The 26,961-nt window shown below is 39.2% G+C and overlaps 2 protein-coding genes across 4 annotated transcripts; both read right to left on the bottom strand.

The window, feature by feature from the left end:
• Positions 1–403: 403 nt before the first annotated feature.
• On the bottom strand, positions 404–7,196 carry LOC130139398 (probable leucine-rich repeat receptor-like protein kinase At5g49770). 3 transcript variants are annotated; one of them, XM_056316251.1, is made up of 19 exons: positions 6,787–7,194; positions 5,362–5,488; positions 5,148–5,219; positions 4,882–4,956; positions 4,720–4,791; positions 4,463–4,624; positions 4,245–4,319; positions 4,098–4,169; positions 3,922–3,993; positions 3,774–3,842; positions 3,607–3,681; positions 3,445–3,516; positions 3,242–3,373; positions 2,667–3,139; positions 2,444–2,590; positions 2,176–2,315; positions 1,870–2,089; positions 1,457–1,692; positions 404–1,128 (listed from the first exon to the last, which is right to left on the bottom strand). In XM_056316251.1, the coding sequence occupies exons 1-19, from the start codon at positions 6,938–6,940 to the stop codon at positions 610–612; spliced, it is 2,964 nt and encodes a 987-aa protein (XP_056172226.1). In that variant the 5' UTR covers positions 6,941–7,194; the 3' UTR covers positions 404–609. The 3 variants fall into 3 exon arrangements, with proteins under 3 accessions (XP_056172226.1, XP_056172227.1, XP_056172228.1); XM_056316253.1 differs by having other exon boundaries at positions 902–1,128; positions 1,465–1,692; positions 6,787–7,196; XM_056316252.1 differs by lacking the exon at positions 4,720–4,791.
• Positions 7,197–15,173: 7,977 nt separating this feature from the next.
• Positions 15,174–21,096, bottom strand: LOC115669217 (uncharacterized). Its single transcript, XM_056316258.1, has 6 exons — positions 20,742–21,096; positions 19,615–19,806; positions 18,226–18,354; positions 17,565–17,734; positions 16,174–16,304; positions 15,174–15,615 (listed from the first exon to the last, which is right to left on the bottom strand). The coding sequence occupies exons 1-6, from the start codon at positions 20,855–20,857 to the stop codon at positions 15,544–15,546; spliced, it is 810 nt and encodes a 269-aa protein (XP_056172233.1). The 5' UTR covers positions 20,858–21,096; the 3' UTR covers positions 15,174–15,543.
• Positions 21,097–26,961: the final 5,865 nt, after the last annotated feature.

Here is a 26,961-nt window from a genome sequence, read left to right as displayed (position 1 = left end):
AAAAGAAACTTGTCTCGTGACATCTAGCTAACATTAGCCATTCTTTTCTCTTGTTTGAGATTTGAATTTATCTTAATATGGAATTTTTGAAATCTTTAAAGCCGCACGACCGTTAGCTGTTCAGAACAATTTGAGTTATTGTAATTATGCATAAGTTTTTTTTAATTAAAATAAGCACTTAAAAAACTTTGTCCTGTATACACCAATTTTGGCTCCGTTTGTGTTTGCGAAAAAAGTAAATGATGTGAAAAATATTTTCCTAAAGATGATTATTTGTATTGCTTGAAATAATTAATCAATGAAAATAATTTTCATTATCGATAACCTCTTGAATCGCCAATCATTTCCATCGATGATTCTTGAGAATGCATATCATGCCCATGCTATTGCGATACTCCTACAATTTGTTGATGTAGAATCATCGATTTGATCAAGGGACAAAAAAAAGTACCCCGATATTAGTGATGTCTCGTGTATGGATCACGCGATACAAAATTACTATTTGACTCCCATCCTTATATACAGAAACTTCACCTCAAAATGGAACAAATTGGAGCTAACTACAATACTAATTTGATGAATCAAATAAGTGACTTGCGCGATGGACATTTACTTCGGTTCGATCTTCGTCGAAAGCGCGTACCCGCCGCTGTAATCGAACGAATTGCTGTAACCAACATCCTTACCATGGAATGGAACATCACTGTACAAAGGATGTCTAGGAGCGCCATTATGTGATGCTCCGAAGTCTGTGGCCGACGAGGACGCGGATGTTGTGCTTATGGCTATCCCGTCGGCTTGCAGGATCGCCTCGATTTCCTTCACGACTTCGTTCATCCTGGGACGGTTGATGGATGATTCCTCGACGCATCGCATTGCTAACTCCACGAACCATGTGAACCCCTCGAGACGCCCCATGTGGAGAAGGGACGGGTCCATGACTTGCCGTAGTCCGTAGTAGTCTTGGTCGCTCTTGTCCATCGCCATGCTGACTTCGCGGACGATGTAGTTGCCCTTGTTGAGCGGTGGCTTCGCAGTTACCAGTTCAAGCATGACGACCCCGAAACTGAAGACGTCGCTCCTGTCTGTTAGTAACTGGGTCATGTAGTACTCTGGATCCAAATAGCCCTGCCAGATCACAAGTTACGAACAATCAAAGCTCGAAATCAGGAAAGCATACACTTCACCTTCTGAGGAATATCTATATTTAATTGCAACTTAGTCGAACCTACTCAGACTTCAAAATGGTACTCTAAATAACCATTTTTACTTTCAGTTCACCTATCTGTGGGTGTCCTGTTGCATTAACATATCATCTGCTCAAGTTTCGGGAAAGACTAAGGGGAACTTAACGTCAGTTGGAGTTCGATGAAAAACTAGAGGTTATCATTCGGTTAAGATCTCGTAACCCGCCTCTGTCGCCTAAATTGGACATTCAAATAGGAGTATACTGTACCATTGTGCCCTTGACGTGTGTTGAAACGTGTCCTTTCTCGCTGTCCGCCACCATTTTAGACAAGCCGAAGTCCGCGACTTTAGCCAGCAAATTTTCATCCAACAAGATATTAGTAGACTTCACGTCTCTGTGAATTATCGGGGGATTCGCGAGTTCGTGCAGATATGCCAGTCCTTTCGCAGAGCCGAGAGCGATCCGCAGCCTCCTCTGCCAATCAAGATGTATGCCAGTTTTCCCTGCATCACTAATTTTCAGTGTCCGTTGCTACAAACAATAGGCAGTTTCGTTCACCAGAAAAGTCTTGCTCGCACTTATGCTAGAAATAACGAGACGAGGACAAAGTATGGCAGTGAAAGTTCTATATGGAATCTAGAGATCTCAAAGCTCGATGTGATTTGGGCAAAGGAAAGTACCCGACAAGCTCTCCCTAAGTGTCCCATTAGGCATATAGTCATAGACCAACATCTGCTCTCCTTGTTCGTAACAGAAGCCGACGAGGCCGACGAGATTCTTGTGATGAACTCGCGAAAGTAGCTCGATTTCCGTCTTGAACTCGTGCGTGCCCTGCATCGACCCCTGCTGAGCTCTCTTGATTGCCAAGATATGGCCATCGGGAAGCATTCCTTTATAGACCTATCAGATCGTGAAAAAGAATTACAAAGCAGTGACACGAAGCTTATTATAATTTACATACAATCGGTGCAGCGCGTGATTTTTACCCTTCCGTAGCCCCCGGAGCCTATCTCATTACTTTCAGAAAAACCATTGGTGCACTTCTGGATTTCGTCGAAATAGAACCACCTTGCCCCCTTCAACTGTGGTGCTCCCCCGCCATCACTTCCCCTCGATATCCAGGATGCTTAAACATGGATAGATGATGCGAGTGAGACAACAACTTAATTAGTTTACTCGTTTTCAATGATCTCAGCATTCAGCTTGTCAAAGTGCTTCAGTAGCATAAAGATGAAGAGTTCATGCATTAATTACCAAATGGTTTGCTCAATTCCGTTGCTCTTTGTGCTCTTTTCTTCTGTTTGTTAGCGTATATTGCTAACCACACAAGTCCAAGAACCAGGACTGAGCATCCAACGGCAATCCCTACCATGACGCCGATGCTGAAGCGTATTCCGCCAGCTGGATCGGTTGATCATGTCAAAACGGATATGAATAATAGTCAAACCCGATACATGACAGGATGAAATTGAGTTACCTGGGTACGGATAAGGAAGTGTGCTGAAGGTATAGGGGCCGAAACCTGGGGGCTGCTGAAAAGTATGGTTACTCATAACGAATCCGATCCTCGCAATGTCTGACCTACTGAAGTACGTCCCATCAGATGGAAAGAAAGACACAGGTACTATAAGATAGCTGCAGCTTTTATTAATGAAGATATTCTGAAGAGAAACTGAATTTTTAGTTAGGTTCAATGTCTGCCACAGCTGTACTTCCAACAATTGAAACTGAGTGGCATTGGACAAATCGCTAAATGATGGAGCTTTAAATGTCAATTTTCCTTCGTACGGAAGTGCGCACTTGCAGCTTCCAGGGTTAAGCTTCCGATCTGAGGGACACGATGCACCGCCGCAGTATATTAGGGTAGAATAAGCTTGTTGCGGCTTACTGCCGCAGTACCCCCAGGTTGAGAGAACAGGCGCATTAGTACATGCCGGGTTTCCCATTAGTCTGAAGCAAAAAATAAAAAGAAAAAGAAAACAAATGATTAGCATCATAATGTCTACCATATCTCAGAATTGAAGTCTAACGCCTGTGAACTGTTTGTCTCACAATAATGAATTGTTGTAGGGACTGGTCGTCAGTGCTTCAATCTGGTTATCTTCCAAATTAACGAGCTGCAAATTGGGACTGACACTGGTACCCATGTACAGCGTTCCGTTGAAAGCATTATTTCTCATATCACTGTAGAAGTTCGAAAAATCATCAAAATGGTACAAGAGAGAGGACACAAATTAGAAATATTTTCTCCTTACACATGCTCCAGCTGGGGAAGGTCAAAGAGGTTTGGTGGTACTGTCCCTTGAAGCGGTCCATTTTGTATGATTCTGGTCATAGTGAGATAAATTTGAGGTAGCACGCTAGTTTCGGAAAGCCATACAACTTTTCATTGTACCAATTGCACTGAGAAATCTTACAGTGTGTTGAGAGACGATAAAGTTGAGAACCAATCTGGAGCTGCCGAAAACGCAAAAGAGTTGTTGCTGAGGTCACTGCAAAGGTACAATTTTGCCCGGTCAACCAACCAGTGGGATTAGCCATGTGATATCATGAGGGAGAGACAAAGCCAGGGTGTGTTACTCACATGTAACTGAGAAAATTCATCCCCGTTAAGTTTGGCAAAGAACCGCTCAACCCATTATTTGCTAAACTCCTGAAGGAAACTTAGCAGGATGAGGGAAGATTTTTTATGATCTCACTAAAATACCATTGATGAAGAAATCTATACTCACAGTTCACTGAGTTGTGTAAGGTTGTTGAGAGTTGGAGGGACGTTTCCAGAAAAGGAGTTCCTATCGAGTCGGCTGTGGCATATTGTGCAATGTGAGTCCAAATAAATTTAATAGGTGCCAAAGGTTGATAATTAAATATCCCAAAGCACAAAACAAACATTAAGTGAGTTACTCACAGAACCTCGAGCATATGAACAAGGCCTACCGTGGATGGTATAGAACCATTAAATTGGTTATGATCAAATAATCTGTCAATGATAGTCAGCCCAAGTTAGAGCAGAAAGCTTGGTATATTATATGAAGTGAGAAAATTGGTAACCTACATGTGTTTCAGAGACATGTTTGAACTGAACAGTTTATCTGGTATGGTGCCGGACAGTTGGTTCATGCTGAAGTGGCTGAAATTACGGATGCAGCACATTCCAAACAGTTAATGACGAAAGAACATAAAGATTGTGTCACTTATCAGTAGAATCTGGAATAAAAAGATCCTTAGTCTATATTGATCACACTAGGTGCACGACTATTGTAGAGAACTTACAAGTGATTACACTTCAACAAAAGGTCCAACCCTGGGGTGGTGCCCATCGAAACTGGTAGTGATCCAGTTAACTGATTTTCCGACACGTCAAACCAGTAGAGTTTGGAGAGTTTACCCAAAGAAGCAGGTATATTACTGCTAAAACTGTTGTTATTTAGTGCCCTGGCAAGAATGGAAATTCGAAAGTCTAAGCAAATCATACAGCTAAACTTCCATAATCATCGAATTAGTGGCATTCGCATTTTGACAAGCCTTACAAGAAAGTCAGCTCCGTAAGGTTGCCCAGTTCATCAGGAATGCTACCACTGAAGCTAGATCCAAGTAAAATTCTGAAAATTTTGAAAGATCAAGGCTTATACATGAGAGAAAAGGGAAAAACAAGCTGATTTAGCAATATATGCAGTCAAAAGGGGTATTACAAGGTAGTCAAGTTCTGTAGACTTCCCAACTGTGGAGGGATCGATCCATTGAGACCCTTGTTTAAGGAAAGATCCCTGCAGTTCAAAGGTTCAATGGTACAAATAAGAAGACTCGTTCATATGATACTTGATGATCAAACACAATGCTTTGAAGTACTTCATTTGTTGACCCAAAAAAAAAAAAATACTTCATTTATGCAATCCTTATACACATCTAAGAATCAGCATATGATCATGACGGATGATAGAAAAGAGGAGAAACTCACAAAGAAGTGAGTTCCGTGAGCCCCGCTATTTCGCTTTGCAGCTGCCCTTTGATATTCATGCCAGATAACTTTCTGTCAAAGGCATAACAAAAGGAAAATATCACAGTCAATGGCTGGCTAAACTGGCATCACTGAGTTTGAAAAAGAAAGACAAAAAATTCTACGAACTGGGAACAGAAATGTGCACTAATGAGAACAAGTAGACAGCACTCACAATCCGGTCACTCTTGAATTATTGTCGCAGGTGACTCCATCCCAAGGCAGTCCACAAGGATCATTGGACTTGCCCCAATTGGGTGGTGTGCTCTGCCACTGGGCTTTCAGGGCTAAAAGAACGGTTACTGCACAATTATATGGCAAAAAAGAAAAGGAGTGAAATTTTAAGATGGGGCAGGGAACAGATTTTGCCTTGGCCACAAGCCAACAAGGTCAAATGCACATTCAAGCCTCAACGAGATCCATTGTCGATGCAAGATTTTTATAGAAAAACTTTCAAATTGAAAGAGACATGGTGTCATCCTGTACTAAAAGCTTTCTGATGGCTGCAGCAGTTGGGTAGAACTGCTAATTGTTGAGACAGCCACATCCGCTAAAATGCTCATCGACTGAAATCTGGGAATGCACTTTTTTCACAGTTATTGTAAGTGCAGACTTGCCACTGATCTTACCATTGTTTTAGCAACGGCATTTTTGTTCTATTGCTTGAGTAAGTAAGTATTCAAGGATGGATGCAGATGGACAGTTTGCCTTTTCCTTTCTCTCACTAAATTTAACACTCTGCGTTCCTTTCATGGTCAATGCCAGAACTTATAGTTTGTTCAGAGATGATTAGATACGAAATTTCAGAACTCTAGAATTAACAAGCTTAGTTCTAGATCTACTAGGCAGAAAAAGACCAACATGTTCAAATAGGGTTAAATATTTTGTGTTCTGTATTGCCTTGGAGCAGATAATTGAATTGACTGCATGGACGGCTAAGACAACTTCCGCGACAATAACCATTGGATGCTTCAATTTCTATACTCGCGCATCTAATATCTATTTATCACGTTGCTGAAATCCTCTTGAGGGAATAACATATATAATTGAATCCAAGTTTATGAACTTGGTAATGGTTAACAAGACAGTGGGAGACCTCTTTCTTGCACCTATGTCAGTTCTTCCTTCGAGTAGTTACACCAAGGCTTGAATGACTCAATCCCAAAGCATATAGCGAAGAGTATATAGTCCCTGTTGATCAAGACTCCAGGGACAATTTAAGACGAGAAAGACCTGCGAAACTAAGCATGTCCTCTCAAGTACATAACAAAATCCAGATGATCGTCCGGGCTCAAAGAGACCCAAAGTAGCCCTTTCCTGGTTCCAATACCATAACATGTTGACGTCTCGCCAGACAAGCCAAAACCTTAAAAACCCGAGGAATTCTAAGTTCCAGACAGACAGCTTAAGTCCCTGAAACCTTAACAAAAGAAAAAAAAAACGAGCTGTTTTGATGACTAGCTACCTTTTTTCTCACGCCATCCCCAAGCCAGGACAAGATGAACCCAAAAGAAGTACAGATGGAAAGAAAGAACATGAATGACGAGAAATTCGTAGAGCATAGCAACATACATAAACAAATACATGCGTGTGCACTTACGGTCATCCGTGTTTGTAGTAGAGCAAATCAAATGAATCCAAGAACAGAGGAGAACCAGAAACAACAGCAACCGGAGGTTCTTGCTCGCCATGTCTCTGCCACCTCTCGTTCCTTTACCAAAGTGAAAACTCTGCATCTTCTCATTCACCACCATCTTAATACATATCGTTCTGACCCGATATCAAAACAGGTAGCAAGCCTCGTTCAAGACTGATACGTTAGGCCTATCAGTTTAGAACACACTCAAAGAAAATTCTACTTTTTAGGACAATCTGGGCGCGTGAACAATGAAGTGGCGGGCTTTGTCAAATACTGCGTCAAAAAATATCTGGTTCAAAGTCAACCAGAAAGGAGGGAGGAAGATATGGGACAAGCTTTGGATTTTTTTCTCTCTTTTGCTTGTTGGGTCTGAGTTTGATGATTGATTTCTTTCTTTCTTTCCTTTTGTTTTGGCTTGTGTAAAAAGTAAAGAGAACATACCACTAAAAATCCTAAATTATGTTATTCATGATAAGTTTACCCTGAATTTTTTTTGTGACACGAAAAACCTCAAATTATGTCACTTGTACAAAATTTACTCTGAACTTTTTTTTGTGATACGAAAAATTCCAAACTATGCCACTTGTGACACATTTACCCCATAATATTTTGGCCATGAGCATTTTCGTCCTTTTCCTTTTTCTATTTTTTTTCTTTTTCTGCGAGGGGCAGCCCTCGCATAATATGTCATCGCGATACTTGTATAATATGTCAATTTGATCAAGGAAAGCAAGAACCCTAATATCAATGATGTCCCGTCATTATTATGATGGACGAGGGAGCTTCACCTCAAAATGGAACGAATTTGACCTGACTATCGTACTAATCTGATGAATAAAAAATAATGTTAGTCAAAAATCGGGATATAAACGAACGATGCAAAAAGGCCACATTGACTCTCTTTTTGCTTCTTTGTGTTATCCCTAAATTTGAATTTTCGTGGTTTTCAGCCCACATGCTCCGAATGCATACACGACTTTCTTTTGTGATGGCGGATATAGAGAAAAAGACAGGACAGGAGCATACGCAATTAATGAGCATTGGGTCAATTAAATGGGAGCAGGTGAAGAGGAGTGGCATGCGTGCATTAAAACCTTCCTTGAGAGGGACGCCACTATTTTGGTTGTTTTCGCTTTTTTTCTTCTTTTTATTTGGTCTAAAAACGTCATTATCCAAATTGAATTTTTCGGCTTTTGCGTTCTCGATTTGACATCTTGATCAGTGGAGGCTCTCTTCAACCTTAGAAGTCAGTGGTCAGATTAATGTAACGGTCAGCTTCTCTTTGACTACTTCTTCTCAAGAATTAGTTAGGTATCTCCTGTTCAAGTATTTAAATTAAGAAAAAGGTTGCAATTTATACCGTTTCAACTGTTCTTGCAATTGGGTAATTAGAGCTCGTCTTGCGACATATAATAATCATCGTTTTTCCTTGATTGGGATTTGAACCTCTCTTGATAGATGGAACCTCTAAAATCATTGAAATCACGCGACTGTCAAATATTCAGAATAATTTGAGTTTTTTATTCACAATCATTTAAAAGTTTTTTGAATTAAAATAAGTTTTACATAACAATATCTCTTTCTCAAACGGGAATAATCTTTTGAAAAGGAAATTAGTGAGGTCCTTACCATCTAGGTTTGACTTGACCTTTAATAATCGAGACATGGACAAGAACCATTGTTTTATCTTGATACGGAACCTCTAAAAATCTTTAAAACCACGCGTCTTTCAAATATTCAAAATTATTGGAGGTTCTTTTGTAATGATGTGAATTTATTTTTAACTAAAATAAGTACTTAAGAAAACTTGTCCCGGACTCACCAATTGTAAATACCAATCTCTTTTTGAAACGAAATTAATCATGTAATAAAGGAAATTGATGAGGTCCTCACCATTTGGGGTTGAATTGGCCTTTCGTAAACGAGACATGGACAAGATTTTGGTCAGTTTGAGAATTAGGGTTTCATGTGATTATTTGGGCCAAATTGGTCACCATCTAATTTTGTTTGGGAAAATAACATAAGTAGTCCCTAAACTTTAGCTTAATATATAATGTTGTCCCTGAACTTTTAACTTATTCAATATGGTCCCTAAATTTTACCCCGATTTGCAATGTCATTTCTAAATTTTTAATTTATTCAATATGATCCATGAATTTTGGTACATGTTCAATTTAGTCCTCGAACTATATGAAAATATTAAATGTTGTTGTTGCACTTAAATTAATGGAAGAATAACATTTGATATTTTCATATAATCTAAGGATTAGATTTAACATTTTCCAAAAGTTCAAGAACCCCATTGAACATACATTACATATGAACTAAAGTTCATGGATCACATTGAACAAATTAAAAGTTTAGGGATGATATTGCATATTGGGCAAAGTTTAGGGACCGTTTGTATTATTATCTCATTTTGTTTTATTTTTTAAAGAAAAGTTGATGATATATAGACGATCTCAATATGGAAATAAAGACAAATAGATTAGTAGTTGACCAAACCCTAGAAACCCACTACTTGTCCTGTTAGCACTTCCTAAATTAATGAGAGAATTGGAAAATTGTTCAAAAAGTCATAAACATATTGCACTTTGGCCAATCCAGTCATAAACCTTTCAATTTTGCCAACTGAGTCATAATTCTTTTCACTTTTGCCAATTGAGTTCATCCGTCTAATTTTAATTGAAAATCGCTGACGTGGACGCCAGCAGCCTTACGTGGCATGGCCAGTGACCAGCGAGGACTCGTGGCCCTCGCCCAATGACCAGCGAGGTCAGGCAACCCTCGCCTATGATATATGAGGGTCAACTGGCCCTCGCTTGTGACCAACGAGGGTTGGTCGGCGACCCTCGCCAGACTTGGTAGAAAAAAAAAAAAGGGAAAATGACACAAATAGTCCATGAACTTTAGCCCAATGTGCAATGTAGTCCCTGAACTTTTAATTTGTTCAATGTGATCCTTGAACTTTAACCCAAATGTGCAATGTGGTCCCTGAACTTTAACTCAATGTGCAATGTAATCCTTGAACTTTTAAGTTGTTCGATGTGGTCTCTGAACTTTTGTTACATGTTCAATTTAGTCCTTGAACTATATGAAATGTTCAATGTAGTCGACTACATTGAACATTTCATATAGTTTAAGGACTGCATTGAATATGTACCAAAAGTCCAAGGACCACATCCAATAAATTAAAAGTTCAAGGACCATACTAAACATTAGGCTAAAGTTCACGGACTACATTGAATAAATTAAAAGTTCATGGACCACATTACACATTGGGCCAAAGTTTAAGGATTGTTTGTGCCATTATCCTTAAAAAAAAGAAAAGAAAGAAAAGAAAAATATAAAATATAAAAATTGTCTATGTCAACGCCGGCTATTCCACGTGGCACTACCAGCATCCCCGTCAACGATTTTCAGTTAAAATTGGCCGGATGGACTCAATGGCAAATTCTGAAAATGTTTAGGACTCCATTAATAAAATCGAAAGGTTTATGATTGAATTAGTCAAAGTGTACTAGGTTTAGAATATTTTGGACAATTTTCTTCGAGAGAATCGATGTCCATATCCTAAAGACATGACCCTGCAAAAGTTGCTTTACTATCTTCGCCATCTTTTGTTCCCTTGGCCCGTCGCTATTGTCACCAACTTAAAGCTACGTTACAAATACAGCAGAACTGAGTATCTCATCCCTCTAGCTTTATTACCGTCACCATTTTTAATACGAAGAATGCTCTTCTTTTCTTAACTCGTCTTCTGATAATGGCCGTCCATATGCATCAAGACGTTTCTCTCATTTTCATCTGTACTTAAATAATTATTATTCTTTTTAATATGATAGATTAAATAGGTCGATCACGAAAATATAAAAACGTATAAATCACGAGATATTCATTTTCTTTTGAATTTTTTTAAATAGAGTAACATATGAAAGTTTCCCTATTTTCTTGAATTTCCATAGTTAGCTTAATTAATCTATGTTGGTCCGGACGATTTCCTCTCAAGATTCACGTCTCGGTAAGAAAAGTCTGTTATTTCCAGAGGGAACGTCTTTCTTGTGTTGTCTGTAATCCGCACTTTGGAAACGAAAATAATTCTCTCGTTTTGTGGTTGACAAATATCCCGGATGCTCTAACAAGACGCTTCGCAATACCGTAGAATTCGACTTGCATATACATATGGTCAAAATCAAATCCAAACCCTTAAGTCTTTCGCTTGCTTTCACACATCTCATATAGCTCGAGGCGGCTAGTCCAATGGGAATTTATTCAAAACATAATTATCCACGTCCTCATGTAAAATGGGATAATCTATAATTACAAAAGCAAGTTCTTTTTTTTTTTTTTTTGGCCTCAAAATACAAAGGCAAGCTCGATTATATTAAGTTTGTCATGTTATATCTTATAAGTTTTTGGTAAGTGGTGGTCCCTAGGGCTATCTGGGGAACTACACACCAACCCTTAAACCATTTGAATAACTCCTTGTTCTTGTTCACACGCAATAAGTAGAACTTAATATAACGTTCTCAATTGCCAAGGATTGCAATTGAATAGCAATGAGCTCTTTTGACTATTATATCTCCCTTTTTTTCCATATTTAACGCATTTTTTGTACTCGCATATAACGTCGTCCCGAAGTATCGCATTGCTCATCTAGTAGACTCATCATGAATTACAAAAGAAATGTTTTCTAGAATTTTTTGCAAAATAAAAAAAATCGCAATTTTTTAAAATAATAAAATGAAGTTTTGCTATTTTTGTTTCTCATGGCCCCCAAAAAAAAGGGAAAAAGAAACCCTTTTGTCTTTTTGTAATTTTGAGCTGATTATTAATTGTTATCAAAGGCGTCGCTAATGTGAACAGTTGGCAAAAGCACGTGGAAGACTCTAGGGGTGTGCAACCGGATCGGGTTTACCCGGAAACCGGACCAACCCACCCGAAAAACAGGTTCGGGAACCGGTTCTAAGAAGAACCGGTCCGGGTACCGGTTCCATTTTTTGGGAACCGGTTAGAACCGGTCTGGTTTCCGGTTCCAAGTAAAAACCAACCCAAACCTGTTTTAGAACCGGTTTTAAGAGCACGTACAAAAAAGTAAAAAGCATATATCACGTTACCCTACTTCACCGGTTTTAGAACCGATTTCCGGTTTAATATTGGAATATGTTTCACAACTATGAGCGAAACAGCACGGCCCTTAAAATCATCTAAATATTGTGTGATTCAAATGAGATATATAGACATTTTTCTAGTGAGAGCAAATGTCTTACCGCTAAGTCTCTTGATTTTTCTTTCAAGATATTTCATTCGGAAACAGAAGTGAGGAGTTATCTCATCATGGCGCAAAATAAAGAGCTAAACATGTTGAATAAATTCCCTGGAAATGTGACTCTTAAAGATTTATGCGATTGGACTATGTCTTGCCACATAGTGCTTTTGGATTGTTGATTTTGATGGATTGTAATTTCAATTGATCATTTTGGGGATTGTTACTTTTGGCGGATAGTGATTTTTGTTATTTATCTTTTATTTTAAATTGTTTCATTGTTACCTATATTATTTTGCTAGAAAAAAATGAAACCGAAAAAAGGAACAAAAAAAAAATAGGTTCTCGGGTAGACCCTGAAACCGGACCGAAAAAACAGGGTTGGTTCCAAAACAGGGTCTAGGAAAAACAGGGTTGGTTTCAGGTTCCAAAAATTGGGAACCGGTTATAACAGGGTTGGTTTCAGGTTCTAGGTCCGGACCCAACCCACCCTGGAACCGATCACCCCTAGAAGACTCCATTCAAGTCGGACGAATCGTAGTCGATTCCCGTCGCCATTTAGCGATGATACTTTCTCGTTGAATTATGTCGCCATGATCGTGGGATACGACCAAGACGGAGCAGAAATCAGCATGAAGAAGCAAGAAATGAAAAGGAGACGAGTTCATAGGTAGACGACTAAAGACGCATGAGAAATCAATTGATGTTTTTGGTCACGATGGAGTTTTTGTCATCAGTTTAGACCACTTCATAAGTTGACAAGTTCATCATGTTTTCAATTTTCATGTCTTTTCAATTTCATGTAATTTGATTCCGAGTAACAATTTATGTTTCTTTGCGTTGAGATTTGCGTGGTTTTGTTGCTCCATTTGAGTTTCGTTTTCGCGTTTTGTGCTCGAGCGTGGAACTGTAACACGATCTCGATCGCTCTCTAATAAAAAATAATTGGATTGCCTTAGTGCATTTCTTTAGGGGAAAAGTGCCAAAAAAGTCCTAAATCTTTTGCATTAGTGCCAATTTAGTCCTAAACCTTTTTTTTGTGCCAATTCAGTCCTAAACCTTTTACATTGGTGCCAATTTACTCCTAAATCTTTTTTTGGTGCCAATTAAGTCCTAAACCTTTTAAATTGGTGCCAATTCAGTCCTAAACCTTTTGTTTTTGTGCCAATTTAGTCCTTCCGGTCAATTTTGACTGGAATTTGCCGACGTGGACGCCTACCGGCCGGCGGCCGGTCACCAGCGCCGACGTGGACAACTTTAATAATATTTTAGTATTTTTTTGAATTTTTATTTTTTTTCCTTTTTTTCTCTTTTTTCCCACTTTTTTTTCTCGAGCCTTGCCTTGGTTGGGCGAGGCCCGACCTCGCCGGATCTGGCACAAAAATTGACCGGAAAGACTAAATTGGCACAAAAACAAAATATTTATGACTGAATTAGCACCAATTTAAAAGGTTTAGGACTTAATTGGCACCAAAAAAAGGTTTAGGACTAAATTGGCACCAATGTAAAAGGTTTAGGACTGAATTGGCACCAAAAAAAGGTTTAGGACTAAATTGGCACTAATGCAAAAGGTTTAGGACTTTTTTGGCACTTTTCCCTTTCTTTAGAGAAAAGTGTCAAAAAAGACTTAAACCTTTTGCATTTGTGCCAATTTAGTCCTAAACCTTTTTTTTTTGGCCAATTCAGTCCTAAACCTTTTGCATTTGTGCCAATTCAGTCTTAAACCTTTTGTATTTGTGACAATTTAGTCATAAACCTTTTTTTTTTTGTGCCAATTCAATCCTAAACCTTTTGCATTGGTGCCAATTCAGTCCTAAACCTTTTGCATTGATGTCAATGCAGTCTTTCCGGCTAATAGCTATTCACGTGTTGAAGGACTGAATTGACACCAATGCAAAAGGTTTAGGACTAAATTAGCACCAATGCAAACGGTTTAGAACTGAATTAGCACCAAAAAAAGGTTTTGGACTCAATTGGCACAAATGCAAAAGGTTTAGGACTGAATTGACACCAAAAAAAGGTTTAGGACTAAAATGGCAATAATGCAAAAGGTTTAGGACTTTTTTTACACTTTTCCCCATTTCTTTGTATTGTTGATCTTTTCTTGGTTACGAGATTAACTTAATACACATGATTAATAAGCCATAGTTCAATGAAAAGGCATTTCTTTATATTGCTCTATAGGTACCATTGTCTTGTTTCCCACATCAAACTAAATTCATCTCCTTAAGAAGTCGGTTATAATGTAACTCCAAGAGCCTATCTTAAATGAAGATCGAACGTGAAATCTCAAGCTTCTTGAGGCGCAAAAACCCAATCCCAAGGAATTAGAAGGCCGAGGAAGAGGCAAAGGGACCATAGGTGATCTAGTAAGAGCAAGTCTATTGCCAAGTAGATCGATCCGGAAGTTGTGAATTCAATTGGTCCTCTCTAGGACAAACTACTTAATTTGGTATTGCTCACCCAAATAGCATATGTTTAAGCTAGCAAGTAGGGTTTGGTGGTTGGATCTACATTAATGACTATAATGCCAGAATAGCGCTCTCATCTACTAGGACTTAGGAGCACCAAGCAAGTGAATCCCAAAGTGGATTGTTCCCTTTTAGGACCCATTTCCTTAGCTAGGTCTTCATTATCACCCAAAGAATATTCCGTTAAGCTAGTGAATAGGGTTTGGCAGATGGATTTATTATGATGCCAAAAACGGTGCTCTCAACACTTATTGCTCCTTTCCTAAAGCTAAATTGTATGGTGACTTCAGAATAGCGACTGCGGGAATGAAACTGTGAAAACGAAACAACCATAAATTGTTTGGGTCCTGAGAAGATTGACCTCGGGTGTTCGAGTCATTTCGATGCCACCGTTTAGAATCATGAATTTACAAACTTATTGCTGAGTCGTGTTGAGGGCAAGGGATGGTAGGTGACTGCTCATTTATCAACATCAAAATACAAAGCGGAAAGCTAACGCTGGTTGCACTTGCCAAGGTAAACGAAATTCTCGGCAAGAATGCTCTGCCATGGCGACAAGTCATTTTGGCGACAAGAGAGATGCTTACATGCATTGAAACTAATCATCGGTGGAAAAAGAAATACAAGCACACGGACTCATTTCACCATTCATGGATTCACAGTAGCGTTGCAGCATGTTTCACCCAAGAAGTGAAAAACTATCTGCTGAAAAAAATAACCTCAGAGAGAGAGAGAGAGAGAGAGAGAGAGAGAGAGAGAGAGAGAGAGAGAGAGAGAGAGAGAGAGAGAAGAATGGAGAGAGAACCTATTTGTCTGTGGCTAAAAGAACATGAACCCTTTCGCCAGACTTGGACCGGTTTTCGTTTCAGACTGTTGCTTCCTCTGTCTGATGGTGTTTATGTTTTGCCATCGCTAGAAAACTTCATTGTTATCCTATTGTACAATTGGATCGACTCTAGGGAATCTTCAAGAATGGGACTTCTATAGCACCTTGCAGAATTCTTTCATGTAACAATTCCGAGCCAGCAATGCTGCCCCAACCGCAGGCTCCACCTGCGTTCCAAAGTGTAGACTTAGTTAAAATGCATAGCAAAAGCACCAGTATCAATGCTTGCTAGAAAGAATCTCGGTGGACAAGTAAAAACAAAATGCACAGACGTCACGGGTAAAAGCAACCATCAGAGAACCTTTTTGAACATACAAAATGCATTAGACATTGCGTGCTAGAAGCCAACATTATAGCCACAACCGTTTAAAAACAGAAACCCACAAGATCTGTATTCGTGTATTTCTTTTAATGTGCCTACATGTCACACGTACCAAACGTATATGGCCAGGCCTACAGAAGCATAAATATATATGATCTGTTTAGATACATATATAGACAGACATCACATGTATATATCCATTTATCTATTTATCTGAAACTTCACTGATTGTAAATTTAAGGTTGACGATACATTATAAATCACTGAAGCTCGCTATGTTGCCATGAATTTCTGGTCACGAGAATGAGAGAATCATGAAATGCTACCCAGTGGACACACATTATCCATATGTTCCTAAAGAAATTGTCATCCTTATCGGTTGAACAGTAACTGACATGCTTACCTTCGGCCTGATAGGAAATGCCCCAGGGTACTCCTTGGAGATGCAGTTCATGACTTCTTTGCCAATATCCCCCCTCTTCTTCGCTTCAAGAACACCACCCACTATGACAAGGGGGAAAGAATCTTTTCCATCTGTAATGGAATTTCAAGAGTATGTAATACAAATTCCCCATAGTAATTAATGCTTCAACTAATGTAATTTATCAACTGTGTCTAACAGGCACATAGTAGTTTGCATCGCAATAGATGATTCGGATGGCCGTCATAATCAATCACGACGACACGATAAAAATATCCAAGGGATAATCACCGAGACATATCTGCCATCTTACGAAACAATGGCTGAAAATTTCTTGCATTCCCTCATAGGCATTCATCAAGAATCATATTACAGTAAAAAAATATTTGTTAGCCACGTGGTACACTGTCTACCAAAGTTTACCTGGTTTGAAGTTTTTGCTAATTGGAACATGAAGAGAGTACAGAGTGCTTGGGAAAGCTTAAATTATAATTGAAGAAAATTGTTGAAACTAAGAGTTTCTATTTTGAGTAATTCATCTCCGGAGCATATCAAACAAAATTTCGTAAACCAAATCTATAAATAAAGCCATTGGGAAATAAGGAACAAGGAATAACCGAAAGATGAGCCATTTTGATAATTTGAGGCTATTATGCAATTGTATGAAGATTTAAGAGGATCAACCAGCACTCTAAGTTGACTAGAAAATGCCACTGAAGTACAAGAACTCCATTAAAGCGCTAAAAATAAAACTCTATATAGTCGATATATCCAGAAATTCTATTGAAACAACACCCCCCCAAAAAAAAAAAAAGAAAAGAAAGAAAGACATTTAGATATCAGAATGCATAGAAGATGGATTAATCCGAGATGCCGTTGATCAGATATATCTGCAGACACATCACATAGCACGGAGATAATTGTTTCCAATACGAGAAAAAAATTAAGACTAGGTAAACATGTTTGAGGTGTTTGGACATGTCCATAGGTATATCCGAAAGATGTTTTCAATTAAACGGTCAAACTGACTTCAAAATTGGTAGAGGGAGCCTAAAGAACATAGACTCTGACAAAGGACTCGGAGACTAAGAATCTTTCAGAAATTTGGTAGTAGATAGGATGGTACGGAGTAGAAAATCCCCTCATCCAACCCAACTTAGGAGTAAAAGATTCAGTCATCATTACTAAATCGGTGCTAGTGCCGATAAATATTCCCTCTCCACTATTTTCCACTATTTTGCTTTCAAGGATTATCATGGTTTAAGAGCACTAAGATCGTAACTTCCAATGTCAAATTTGAACGTCACATGATAATGAGAAAATACCGAAGGGTAACATGGGTCCAAGTATATCTCTATGATGAAGTGTCTCACCTTCACCACACAGATGAAGTCTTTCAACAACAGCTTTCACACTTAAAGCCAACTCTTGGACAGATTCAAACAAAATCTTGTTAGCCACTTCATCCCCTGCCTCTGCACAAGACACCACGACAGGGACAAGTGCCGCAATGCGAGCACAAGATGGATCTGCGTAGGTCCACCTGATTTGTTGAGAGAGAATCTCGATGTAACACCAACTATTGATTATGCATAGAATGATGCTTTACAACAAGCAATCAGTAGAATTGCAATTAGACAGAGACTGACTAATCAAATTTCAGAGAGTTATCTCAGTCTATATTGCAATGAATAGTCCACTAGAAACAACAGTATTTTTGAATATCCTCTCAAAATGAATCATCTCTTGAACAACTAGTACCACGTTTGGCTACACGAGAAAATAAAAGAAGAAAGAGACGCACCGACAAGCAAACTGTGCAATCAAAGTACAAAATTCCGGTTCTTATCTTTGGTGAAAAGAAAGAATCTCTTTGTGTTTTTGCTAATATAAAAGGAACAAATCTGTTGTTAGGTCACAGTGATACAGTAGTAGTGTAACAGATGTGCTCACTGTATTCTACTTAATCTTCCTAAAGATTTCTAGACTATTCAACCTCAAGAAAAAGATGACATCCACTAGTTAATACCATACCCAATTAATTCATCAGGGGAAGAAAGGCCAAGCTTCTCTAATATGCTGGAAGTCAGATTTGTTTCTGGCCCTCGACCATCATAAGCCCTAATTATTGCCGTTAATGCCTGTGCAGCTATTCCATAACCACTGCAATAAAAAAAGATCAAATTATGCTAAATGTTGCTGAACACGCAATACAGTGACATGAAAATTAAACCCACAAACTCCATTTAACAGCTGCATGATAGAATGCATCCAAGCACATAAAAGAGGCAACTTTAATTGGAGTTAACCTACAGAAATCCAGAGGCACACAGAAGGGAGATAACAGAGATCTCAAGCCCCTAAGCAGCATCTCTAGCAATCGTGTGCCGTCATGATACATAAATTAATGTTGTTAAAACTTCTGACGCAACAGCAATTGCATAACAAGAATTCAGGTAGTTGACATACTTATGACAGGCATAAGAGATGAGAGAGCTTAAACTTTCCTTCATTGTCTTTCCACACATTACACATTTCCAATAAATTCTCATCATGACAACATGACCTGATGCTCATACTCAATATCTGTCAACTATATAAACAATCCGCACATGCTCACTCGTATCATACCATATGAATGCTCTAGTATTCATAAGCAATTACCAATTAAGTTTACCAAAGGTAGCCGTATGCTTCAAGTCATATCAAAATGGAATGCCATGGGTGGTCCATGAACTTGTCTTAAATGTTCAATGAGATTTATTGAACCTTTTCTTTTGTTCAATCTAGTTCTTGAATTTTCAACAATCCACTCGATGTATTCCTTCGGTTGAAAAATTATAACACCGTTAGCTTATGTAGGCATGATTTTTGTTAACTTGAAGTTAGATTCGCTATACTGGTGTCCATGCGGCTTACTTATGTTTTCCACGTCAATATCTCTCTCTCATTATTTTGACCCAAAAATAGAGCAAAAATGATTTGTTGACTTGGGAAAACGTCGTGGTAGTCCACATCATTACTTTGGCCCTGTAAACACTGACGTGGCAATACACATAAAAAAAATGCACGTAATATGACAATACACTTAGCGGAAGGACTACATCCACATAACTTTTTTGAAATTTTAGTGATTGGATTGAAAAAAAAAAAACTCAGGGATCATATTAAACATTAAAGAAAAGTTTAATGACCACCTATGTCATCACCCCTTAGAAAATCAAACTACTAAACTATAACAATGAGGCACACCCTTAAGGGCGATAAAGGAACATGACAACCATTAACTCTAAATTTAGTCAAAGGCCATAATTGCTTATCCTTAAAAAGAACACCCGTCGTATGCATGTAGGAAATACATTGGAAATTTAGAGCAAACTTTGAGCCCTGTGGAATTGAAATTGGAGAAAATGATGCATGTACCTTCCCCAATCGCCTAAGATGGGTCCTGCACTAGCAGCCCGAGCTTCTCTTCCATCTTCTGTAAATCCATAAGCGATGGTGCCAGTACCGGCAATTAAAACACATCCATGAAGTTTTCCCAGGGTTCCATTCGCCAGAGCTGCAACGGCATCATTTTGAACATAGAGCCTAACATAGCTCGGGAATATCTCCCTGCAAATAATTAGACCCTATTAACAAGTGTAAAATAATGTTAAAAATGTTATGAAATTTGAAGTAGCCATATGCAAGTTCACCACTCAGTGAGAGAACTTGTGCACTTAAATCAACTAAAAGAGAGCCACCTAGTTTCTACAATATGTCTCATTTTTGGACAGAAGAAATTACGGATTCTTAAGATAACAAACAGAGTCACAAGATCTCTCTACTGTATTTGAGCATTCACAAATCACAATCTGTGTTGAAACTCTTTCATTCCTCTCTTCGTGTCTGTTTTTTTTTTTTTTCTCCTTTTGTTTCTTTATTCAGGTCTTAAGAAACTCCTCTCTTTCTTAATGGTTTCAAAGCACAAGACACATGTACGATAAATTAAAGTGTTGACAAAATGAATTTCGTCGGAATCTTTGCATTCTTGTTTGCTGTATAATATTTCTTTCTACAGAAATCAGACAACTATATGACTGCCCCGGGTAATGAAGCTTTGGAAATTGAAAAGGTATGATAGGAAATTTCGGCACGGGATAATGCAATGTATAAGGCATTTTCTGCTAATAGTTATTGAAAATAGAAAAACCGATCTTGGAAGTACAACACTTTATAAAATTAGAAAAAACAACATTTTGCATGCAGCAACTTCTAAAACATTGAATAAAGAGTAGAATAGAACAAACCAAGAAGTTTCTTAGCTTCCCCGTATTTATAAATTCAAGAAAGAAATCCTAGACAGGACAGAAATCATGCATTAAGGTTCCTTCTTTTCTCGGTTAAGTGCATTTATATTTATCACAAATAATATGAGGAATCTTACAATGTCAGGCATTCATTTAATACCCATCAATGTGGAGCTAAATGAAATCTGTGCAACAAAATAAACCTTCTCCTGAACAGTTTATAAATTAGTAATCAAACGATGTACTGCTAGAGTAGACCTGAGCCAATTTACTATTCTCTGCTGATCAGTTGGATGGTTAACACCAGCCACGGCTAGACAAACAGCCCGGACAGCTGATCGATGAGAACCAGATTTAGCTAGAGCATCTGCCATAACTTGCTCCAGCGTCTCCCTTGCAGCAGCTTCTTTAAAATGGAAAGATTGACAAAAATCACTAAATCATCTCATGTAAATGGTCCACGTCACAACTTTTCCAGACTTGTACTTAATCAGAAGTCATGCAGAAAAAGAGCAGCTAGAAATTGTAATAAACATATATACGAGACAAATACAGCGAACTCGTGCAAAACATTGTAAGGTAGATCCTTCTATCTCTCTGTCCAGTTCTAAGGTTCAAATTCAAACTCAAGAACGACATCAACAAAAAAAAAAGAGGAAAATTCATTCTTGGAAGATGACGTAACAAAATAGCACTGGGACATCACCAAATAGCATTGAATTTCAATATATCACCGGTTTCTCTCACTCTCTCTGTCGGTGTCATCATCTGCTAAATTTCTTTACTTCTTTTATGAGTAGTACAATTAAAATTATGTCCATGGTGCCTGAAAATTTGAAGCATGGAATGAGCCTTTCAGCTGAAAGTTTTCAGTAGTATGGCTGCCATTATCACTTTTATCATAAAGTGCCACTGCCATCATTTACCTCAAAATGTATTAGCTTATCATCAATGCTCCATTACTCATCACATCTCAGCCATTGAAACAATTTACTCCTACAGTGGAAAAAGATATACAAAATGCACTCATGCACAGAATTAACTGCCCATATAACTCACATGGTTAACTAGAATTTTAGAGTAGCCAATGGCTTCAGTTTTCTATTTGCAATCTATTGAGTTTCAATTAGTTTCAAATAATTAGCAGAAATTTGGGGAAACCCATACTCAGATTGATCGTAACAAGAGATACTCTAATAATTAATTTTACATGGCGCAGACAACGCATCTACTTTATATCGACTTCTCCTTTTTCTTTGAATTCATCTCAACCAGCAGTTCAAAACTAAAAACTTGGATTCAATACTGAAGACGTATACTCTATGTCATTCATAGACATGCGAAACAATTTCCTAACCAAAAACACCAGGCCAACAGCAACAAGATCAAACAAACAAATGTGCAGCCCAGATTACATTTTTTTCTCCACAAGCATTGTAGCTGGAGTACCTACCCCAATAAAAATAGAGGAAAGAGGAATACAAAAGGGAAACCACTGATCCAAAAAAGTAACAAGGACCTTGCATTTCAAACGGCCTTTTTCTTTATCGAAACATGCGTAATCGATAAGAACATGTGAATTGAGGGACATACTAAAGGCACTGATTTATCAATCAAGGAAGAAGAATATGGAGATTCTAGAGATATCAATCAAAATCATGAGATGATTCATGAAGATGTTAGAATCAAGTGATTGACAACTCTTGTAATATAATGATATTTTCATTTATTATTTTTCATTGCTGTATTATTTCCTTACGAAATGTAACATTTGCAATATCTGTATATAATGGAAATCATCTCAACAATGGTACGTTAAGGATCTTAACTCCTTTGTTCTTTTATGGTATCAGAGCATATCTTCAAAAGAAATCGATCCTTAATCATGGCTTCCACTAATCCTAAGTATCCATACCCCTCATCTTTGAACATTAGCAATTTTGTGTCACTGAAACTGACACAAACAAACTATTCTTATTGGAGAGCCCAGTTGCTTGCACTAATTGAAAGTCAAGATCCGGTAGGATTCATTGATGGCGAGTACCAGGTGCCGAGTCCGACAATAGCCACCCCCTTTGATTCTGGAAAAGAAGCTAGAGTCTCGGAGGAAGTGGCAAATCCAAATTTTTTACAATGGAGAAGGTCAGATCGCTTTCTGCGGGGATGGATCATTGCGATGCTTTCGGAAGAAGTTCTTGCTCAAGTAGTAGACTTGAAGATATCTGCTGAGGTGTGGTTAGCTTTACAAAATATTTTTGCTAAGGTATCTGAGGAACGTGAAGTTTCAATTTTTCACAAATTCAAAAATGTCATAAAGATAATTTCTCATCTCTTCACGAGTATCTTGGTGCTTTTCAAAAATATTTTAATGAGTTATCTGCTATTGGATGTCCCCTTGAGGACAAAAAGAAGGGTCTCTTTGTTTTGAATGGCTTAGGTGATCAATATGATTCATTCACAACCTCCATGTTGAAGCCTCCAACGTCGATATTGTCTGACCTGGTTTCGCAACTGCAAAGTTTTGAGAGTCGGCTCACAAATAAAAGTTCCCTTGTAATTCAACACGGGACGGCTTTCTTTGGTCAAAGCAATAATTTTAAGAGCATCAAGAAGGGCAAACAATTCCAACATTCCAACAATTATTTTCTTCACATGGAAGAGGGTTTTCTCACAATGGTCCAAGAATGAAAAATTCCCGGGCTGATTTTGTGCAATCGCAGGGTCACAAGCCACAATTTAATCAAAGCAAGATCGAGAAGCTTGTGAAAGGAATAGAATATGTAACAAACAGGGACACGTTGCTTTAGATTGCTTTAATCGATTTAGGGCCTGTTTGGTTCAACTTTGAAAATGCTACTTGGGGGAATGCAAATACCTTTGGGTGAAAACCCATTGGAGAAATGCAAATGGTATTTGGTAAAAATATTTTGTAAAGCTACTTTGGCCAAAATATAGTGTTTGGTGAATTTTTTTTGCAAATGGACTTTGGGAATAAAAAAACCTAACTTATTACCCTTCGCCGGAGCCGGCGCTGGCCGGCGAGCCAGAGCTAGCGACGGCGGCCGTCGCCTGAGGTCGGGCGACCGCCGGCGGGCCAGATCTGGGGCAGGCGGCCGTCGCCCGAGGTCGGGCTACCCTCGGCGAGGGTCGCGGAACCAAGCGGCCGCTGAGTCACGCGGCCTCGGCGGCGCGACTCGAGGGCGGCCGACAGGTCGCGCGACTCGGGCGGCCGTCGCCTGAGGCCGCGCGACCCAGGCGGCGCCGTGAGGCCGCGCGACCCGGGCGACGGCCGCTGAGGCCGCGCGACCCAGCGGCCATCGCTTGGGTCTCTCACCCAGTCATCGCCGCCCGGGTCGCGCGACCTCAGGCGACGGCCGCCCTGGTCGCGCGACCCGGGCGACGGCCGCTGAGGTCGCGCGACCCAGCGGCAACGGCCCGGGTCGAGCGACCCTGACGACGGCGTCGCTCCGGGTGGTCGCCCGACCCCAGGCGACCTCGCCGGCCCTTCTCCCTCGCCAGCCACCCTTGCCGGCGGCCCTCGCCGAAGAAGAATAGCAGCTTCAAACCCTAACTTTAAAAAAAAAAAAAAAAAAAAGAGTGAACAGTAGCATTCGTGGAATGCTAAAAGCCCAAGGCTGGTCCGGACCAGCCTTGGGCTTTCAGCATTTGGAATGCTAGCATTTGGCCAATGCTAGGCCAAATGCTGAACCAAACACTCCAGCATTTTGGGAAGGGGCTTTCGAGGCTCAAAGCCCCTTCCCAAAGCTGAACCAAACACCCCCTTAATCAATCTTTCCTTCCATCGGTTGTGCCAAAGGCATTCGCTGCGCTTACTGTTGGAGATAGTCAGGATTCAGAATGGTTCACTGATACTGGAGCTTCAAATCACATGACCGGAGATGAAGGCAACCTTTTCAACTTACGACCATATATTAGGAAAGATAGCGTTATGGTTGGAAATGGTGATTCGCTTAAAATTTCCCATACCGGTGATGCTCAGATCAATTTGGGGCAAAATAGCATTGACTTAAAAAATGTTCTACTTGTTCCTCATATGAAAAAGAATTTATTATCAGTGAGCTAATTTATAACTGACTATCCTCTAAATTTTGAGTTCTCTGCAACTGGTTTTGTGATAAAGGACAGAAAACGGGAAAGGTTCTAACAATGGAAATCGTGAAGGTGATCTATATACCTTGAAGGCGCCAAAAGAAGCACTATTTTCGAATCGGTTCGAAAAGCGATGAAAGCACATGGCATCAAAGGTTGGGACATCCACAACCAACGACAATCCGTCATCTGCAAAATAAAGGCGATATTATTGTTACTGCTTGGAATAAGCCTACTGCGATATGTAGTAGTTGTCAAATGGGTCGAGCATCTAAACTTCCTTTTTTGCCTTCCAAATCTAGTACTACTAAGCCTTTTGAAAAGATACATTGTGATTTGTGGGGAAAGGCTCCAATAATCTCATTTCAAAGGTTTCAGTATTATGTTTGCTTTGTGGATGATTATACGCGCTATACTTGGTTGTTTCTATTGTGGCAAAAATCTGACTTTTATGCATGTTTTCTCAATTTTGAGAAATATTTGGAAAGACAATTTGGAGGGCATATTAAAATCTTTCAATCTGATGGAGGAGGAGAGTTCAATCGAGCAGATTTCTTAATTCATTTACAAAAGAATGGCATTATTAATCAAGTATCTTGCCCAAATACTCCAGAGTAGAATGGAGTTGCCTAGCGAAAACATAGGCACATATTTGAAATTGGCTTGACTATACTTCATCAAAGTGGAATTCCTAAAAAATATTGGGTCGAAGGCTTCCAAACGACAGTTTTTCTCTTGAATCGGCTTCCTACAAGGGTGTTGGGCATGAAATCACCCTATGAATTTTTATTTGGCAGAAAACCAGATTATAATTCTTTGCTAGTTTTTGCATGGTTGTAGGTGCTTTCCTTATCTTAGGGACTACACCAAAAATAAGTTCGATGCTCGGTTATTGCCATGCGTGTTTCTCGGCTATAGTGATCGCCATAAGGGATATCGATGTCTCTATCCTCCAACTGGTCGAATCTATATATCACAACACATCGTTTTTTTATGAGACAGTATTTCCTTATATCGTGCCCAGCTCATTATTTCGGGATCAAAGTGATAAAGTAGAGATATCTGAATTTATTTATAAGCTGGCCAAATCATGACACGACAACATTAGACTCGGATATTTCACCTTTGTACTTGCAACAAGGTGCGTTGTCTCTTAACTCTGATCAACCGCATGATGACTTATTAAATTCTGCTACCAATGATAGTTCTCACGAAGACAACATTGAGGAAGGTGAAACACATGTTCATCAAAATCATGTTGAAATTGGTGACTCATCGAGTGCTCCGCTTGGTTCTCCATGCAATTTGGAAAATGAAGATTCCTCTATGGATGTCCTTCATGATTCTTCAATAGCACATTCATCCACTCAAAATCATTCAATGATTACTCGAGCACGTGCTGGTATTGTGAAGCCTAATCCAAAATATGCCAATTTACATATGATGGATTCTATACCGAAGGAGCCGAACAATGTATGTTATGCTTTGAAGCATCCAGGGTGGTCGGCAGCAATGAAAGAAGAACTCGAGGCACTACATCGGAATAAAACTTGGACTCTTGTTTCACATCCTTCAAATACTAATGTTGTGGGATGTAGATGGGTTTTTAAGTCTAAGTTAAAGGCCGATGGGACATTAGAAAGATTAAAAGCAAGATTGGTCGCCAAGGGATATACTCAAGTAGCAGGAGTAGATTTCCTTGAGTCTTTCTCACCAGTTGTTCGACCAGAAAGTATAAGAACGGTCCTCACCATTGCTACTGTTAAAGGTTGGCCCATCAAACAATTAGACGTTAAAAATGCCTTCTTATATGGTTTTCTATCGCAACCTGTTTATATGGAGCAACCGCCAGGTTTTGAAGACAAAAATCACCCTTCTTATGTCTGCAAACTGGAGAGAGCTTTATATGGTCTCAAGCAAGCACCAAGAGCATGGTTTGATCGCTTTAACTCATTTCTTTTGGCATCCGGTTTCTTTTGTAGCATTGCGGATCCTTCTTTATTTATTCAAAAATCAACTCATGGCATTCTAGCTCTACTTTTATATGTAGATGACATGATTGTTACCGGTGATGATCCAAAATTGCTTGATAAGTTCATCTCTACACTGAGTAGCGAATTCGCTATGAAGGATATGGGGACGTTACACTATTTTCTAGGTGTGGAGGTTAGGATATTCTCTGGTGGCCTTTATTTGTGCCAACAACAATATGCTTTGTCAATTCTCAAACGTGCACAAATGGAGGGCTGCAAACCAGTTTCCACACCTATGGCTGCTAGTTCTCAATCTAGTTCAGATGCAATACTATTTTCGGATCCTACGCTATATCGAAGTATCGTCGGAGCTCTTCAATATCTCACGATTACAC

The sequence above is a fragment of the Syzygium oleosum genome, unplaced genomic scaffold (assembly GCF_021117445.2).
Source record: "Syzygium oleosum isolate NSW1041296 unplaced genomic scaffold, Sole_v2.1 Sole_v2.12, whole genome shotgun sequence".
NCBI lineage: Eukaryota > Viridiplantae > Streptophyta > Magnoliopsida > Myrtales > Myrtaceae > Syzygium > Syzygium oleosum.
The sequence above is the reverse complement of the archived record's forward strand: the minus strand, read 5'-3'. Positions and strand labels throughout refer to the sequence as shown.

What these genes read in the sequence shown, in the direction of transcription:
- LOC130139398 (XM_056316251.1), bottom strand. Translation starts at nt 6,940, where the DNA reads ATGGTGGTGAATGAGAAGATGCAGAGTTTTCACTTTGGTAAAGGAACG. An exon ending in TTATCGTCTCTCAACACACT is followed by an intron (nt 3,517 to 3,606) that starts GTAAGATTTCTC and finishes CACTATGACCAG; the next exon opens with AATCATACAAAATGGACCGC. An exon ending in CACACGTCAAGGGCACAATG is followed by an intron (nt 1,129 to 1,456) that starts GTACAGTATACT and finishes GTGATCTGGCAG; the next exon opens with GGCTATTTGGATCCAGAGTA.
- LOC115669217 (XM_056316258.1), bottom strand. Translation starts at nt 20,857, where the DNA reads ATGGCAGATGCTCTAGCTAAATCTGGTTCTCATCGATCAGCTGTCCGG. An exon ending in TCCCCTGATGAATTAATTGG is followed by an intron (nt 17,735 to 18,225) that starts GTATGGTATTAA and finishes TCAACAAATCAG; the next exon opens with GTGGACCTACGCAGATCCAT. An exon ending in ACTTCATCTGTGTGGTGAAG is followed by an intron (nt 16,305 to 17,564) that starts GTGAGACACTTC and finishes ATTCCATTACAG; the next exon opens with ATGGAAAAGATTCTTTCCCC.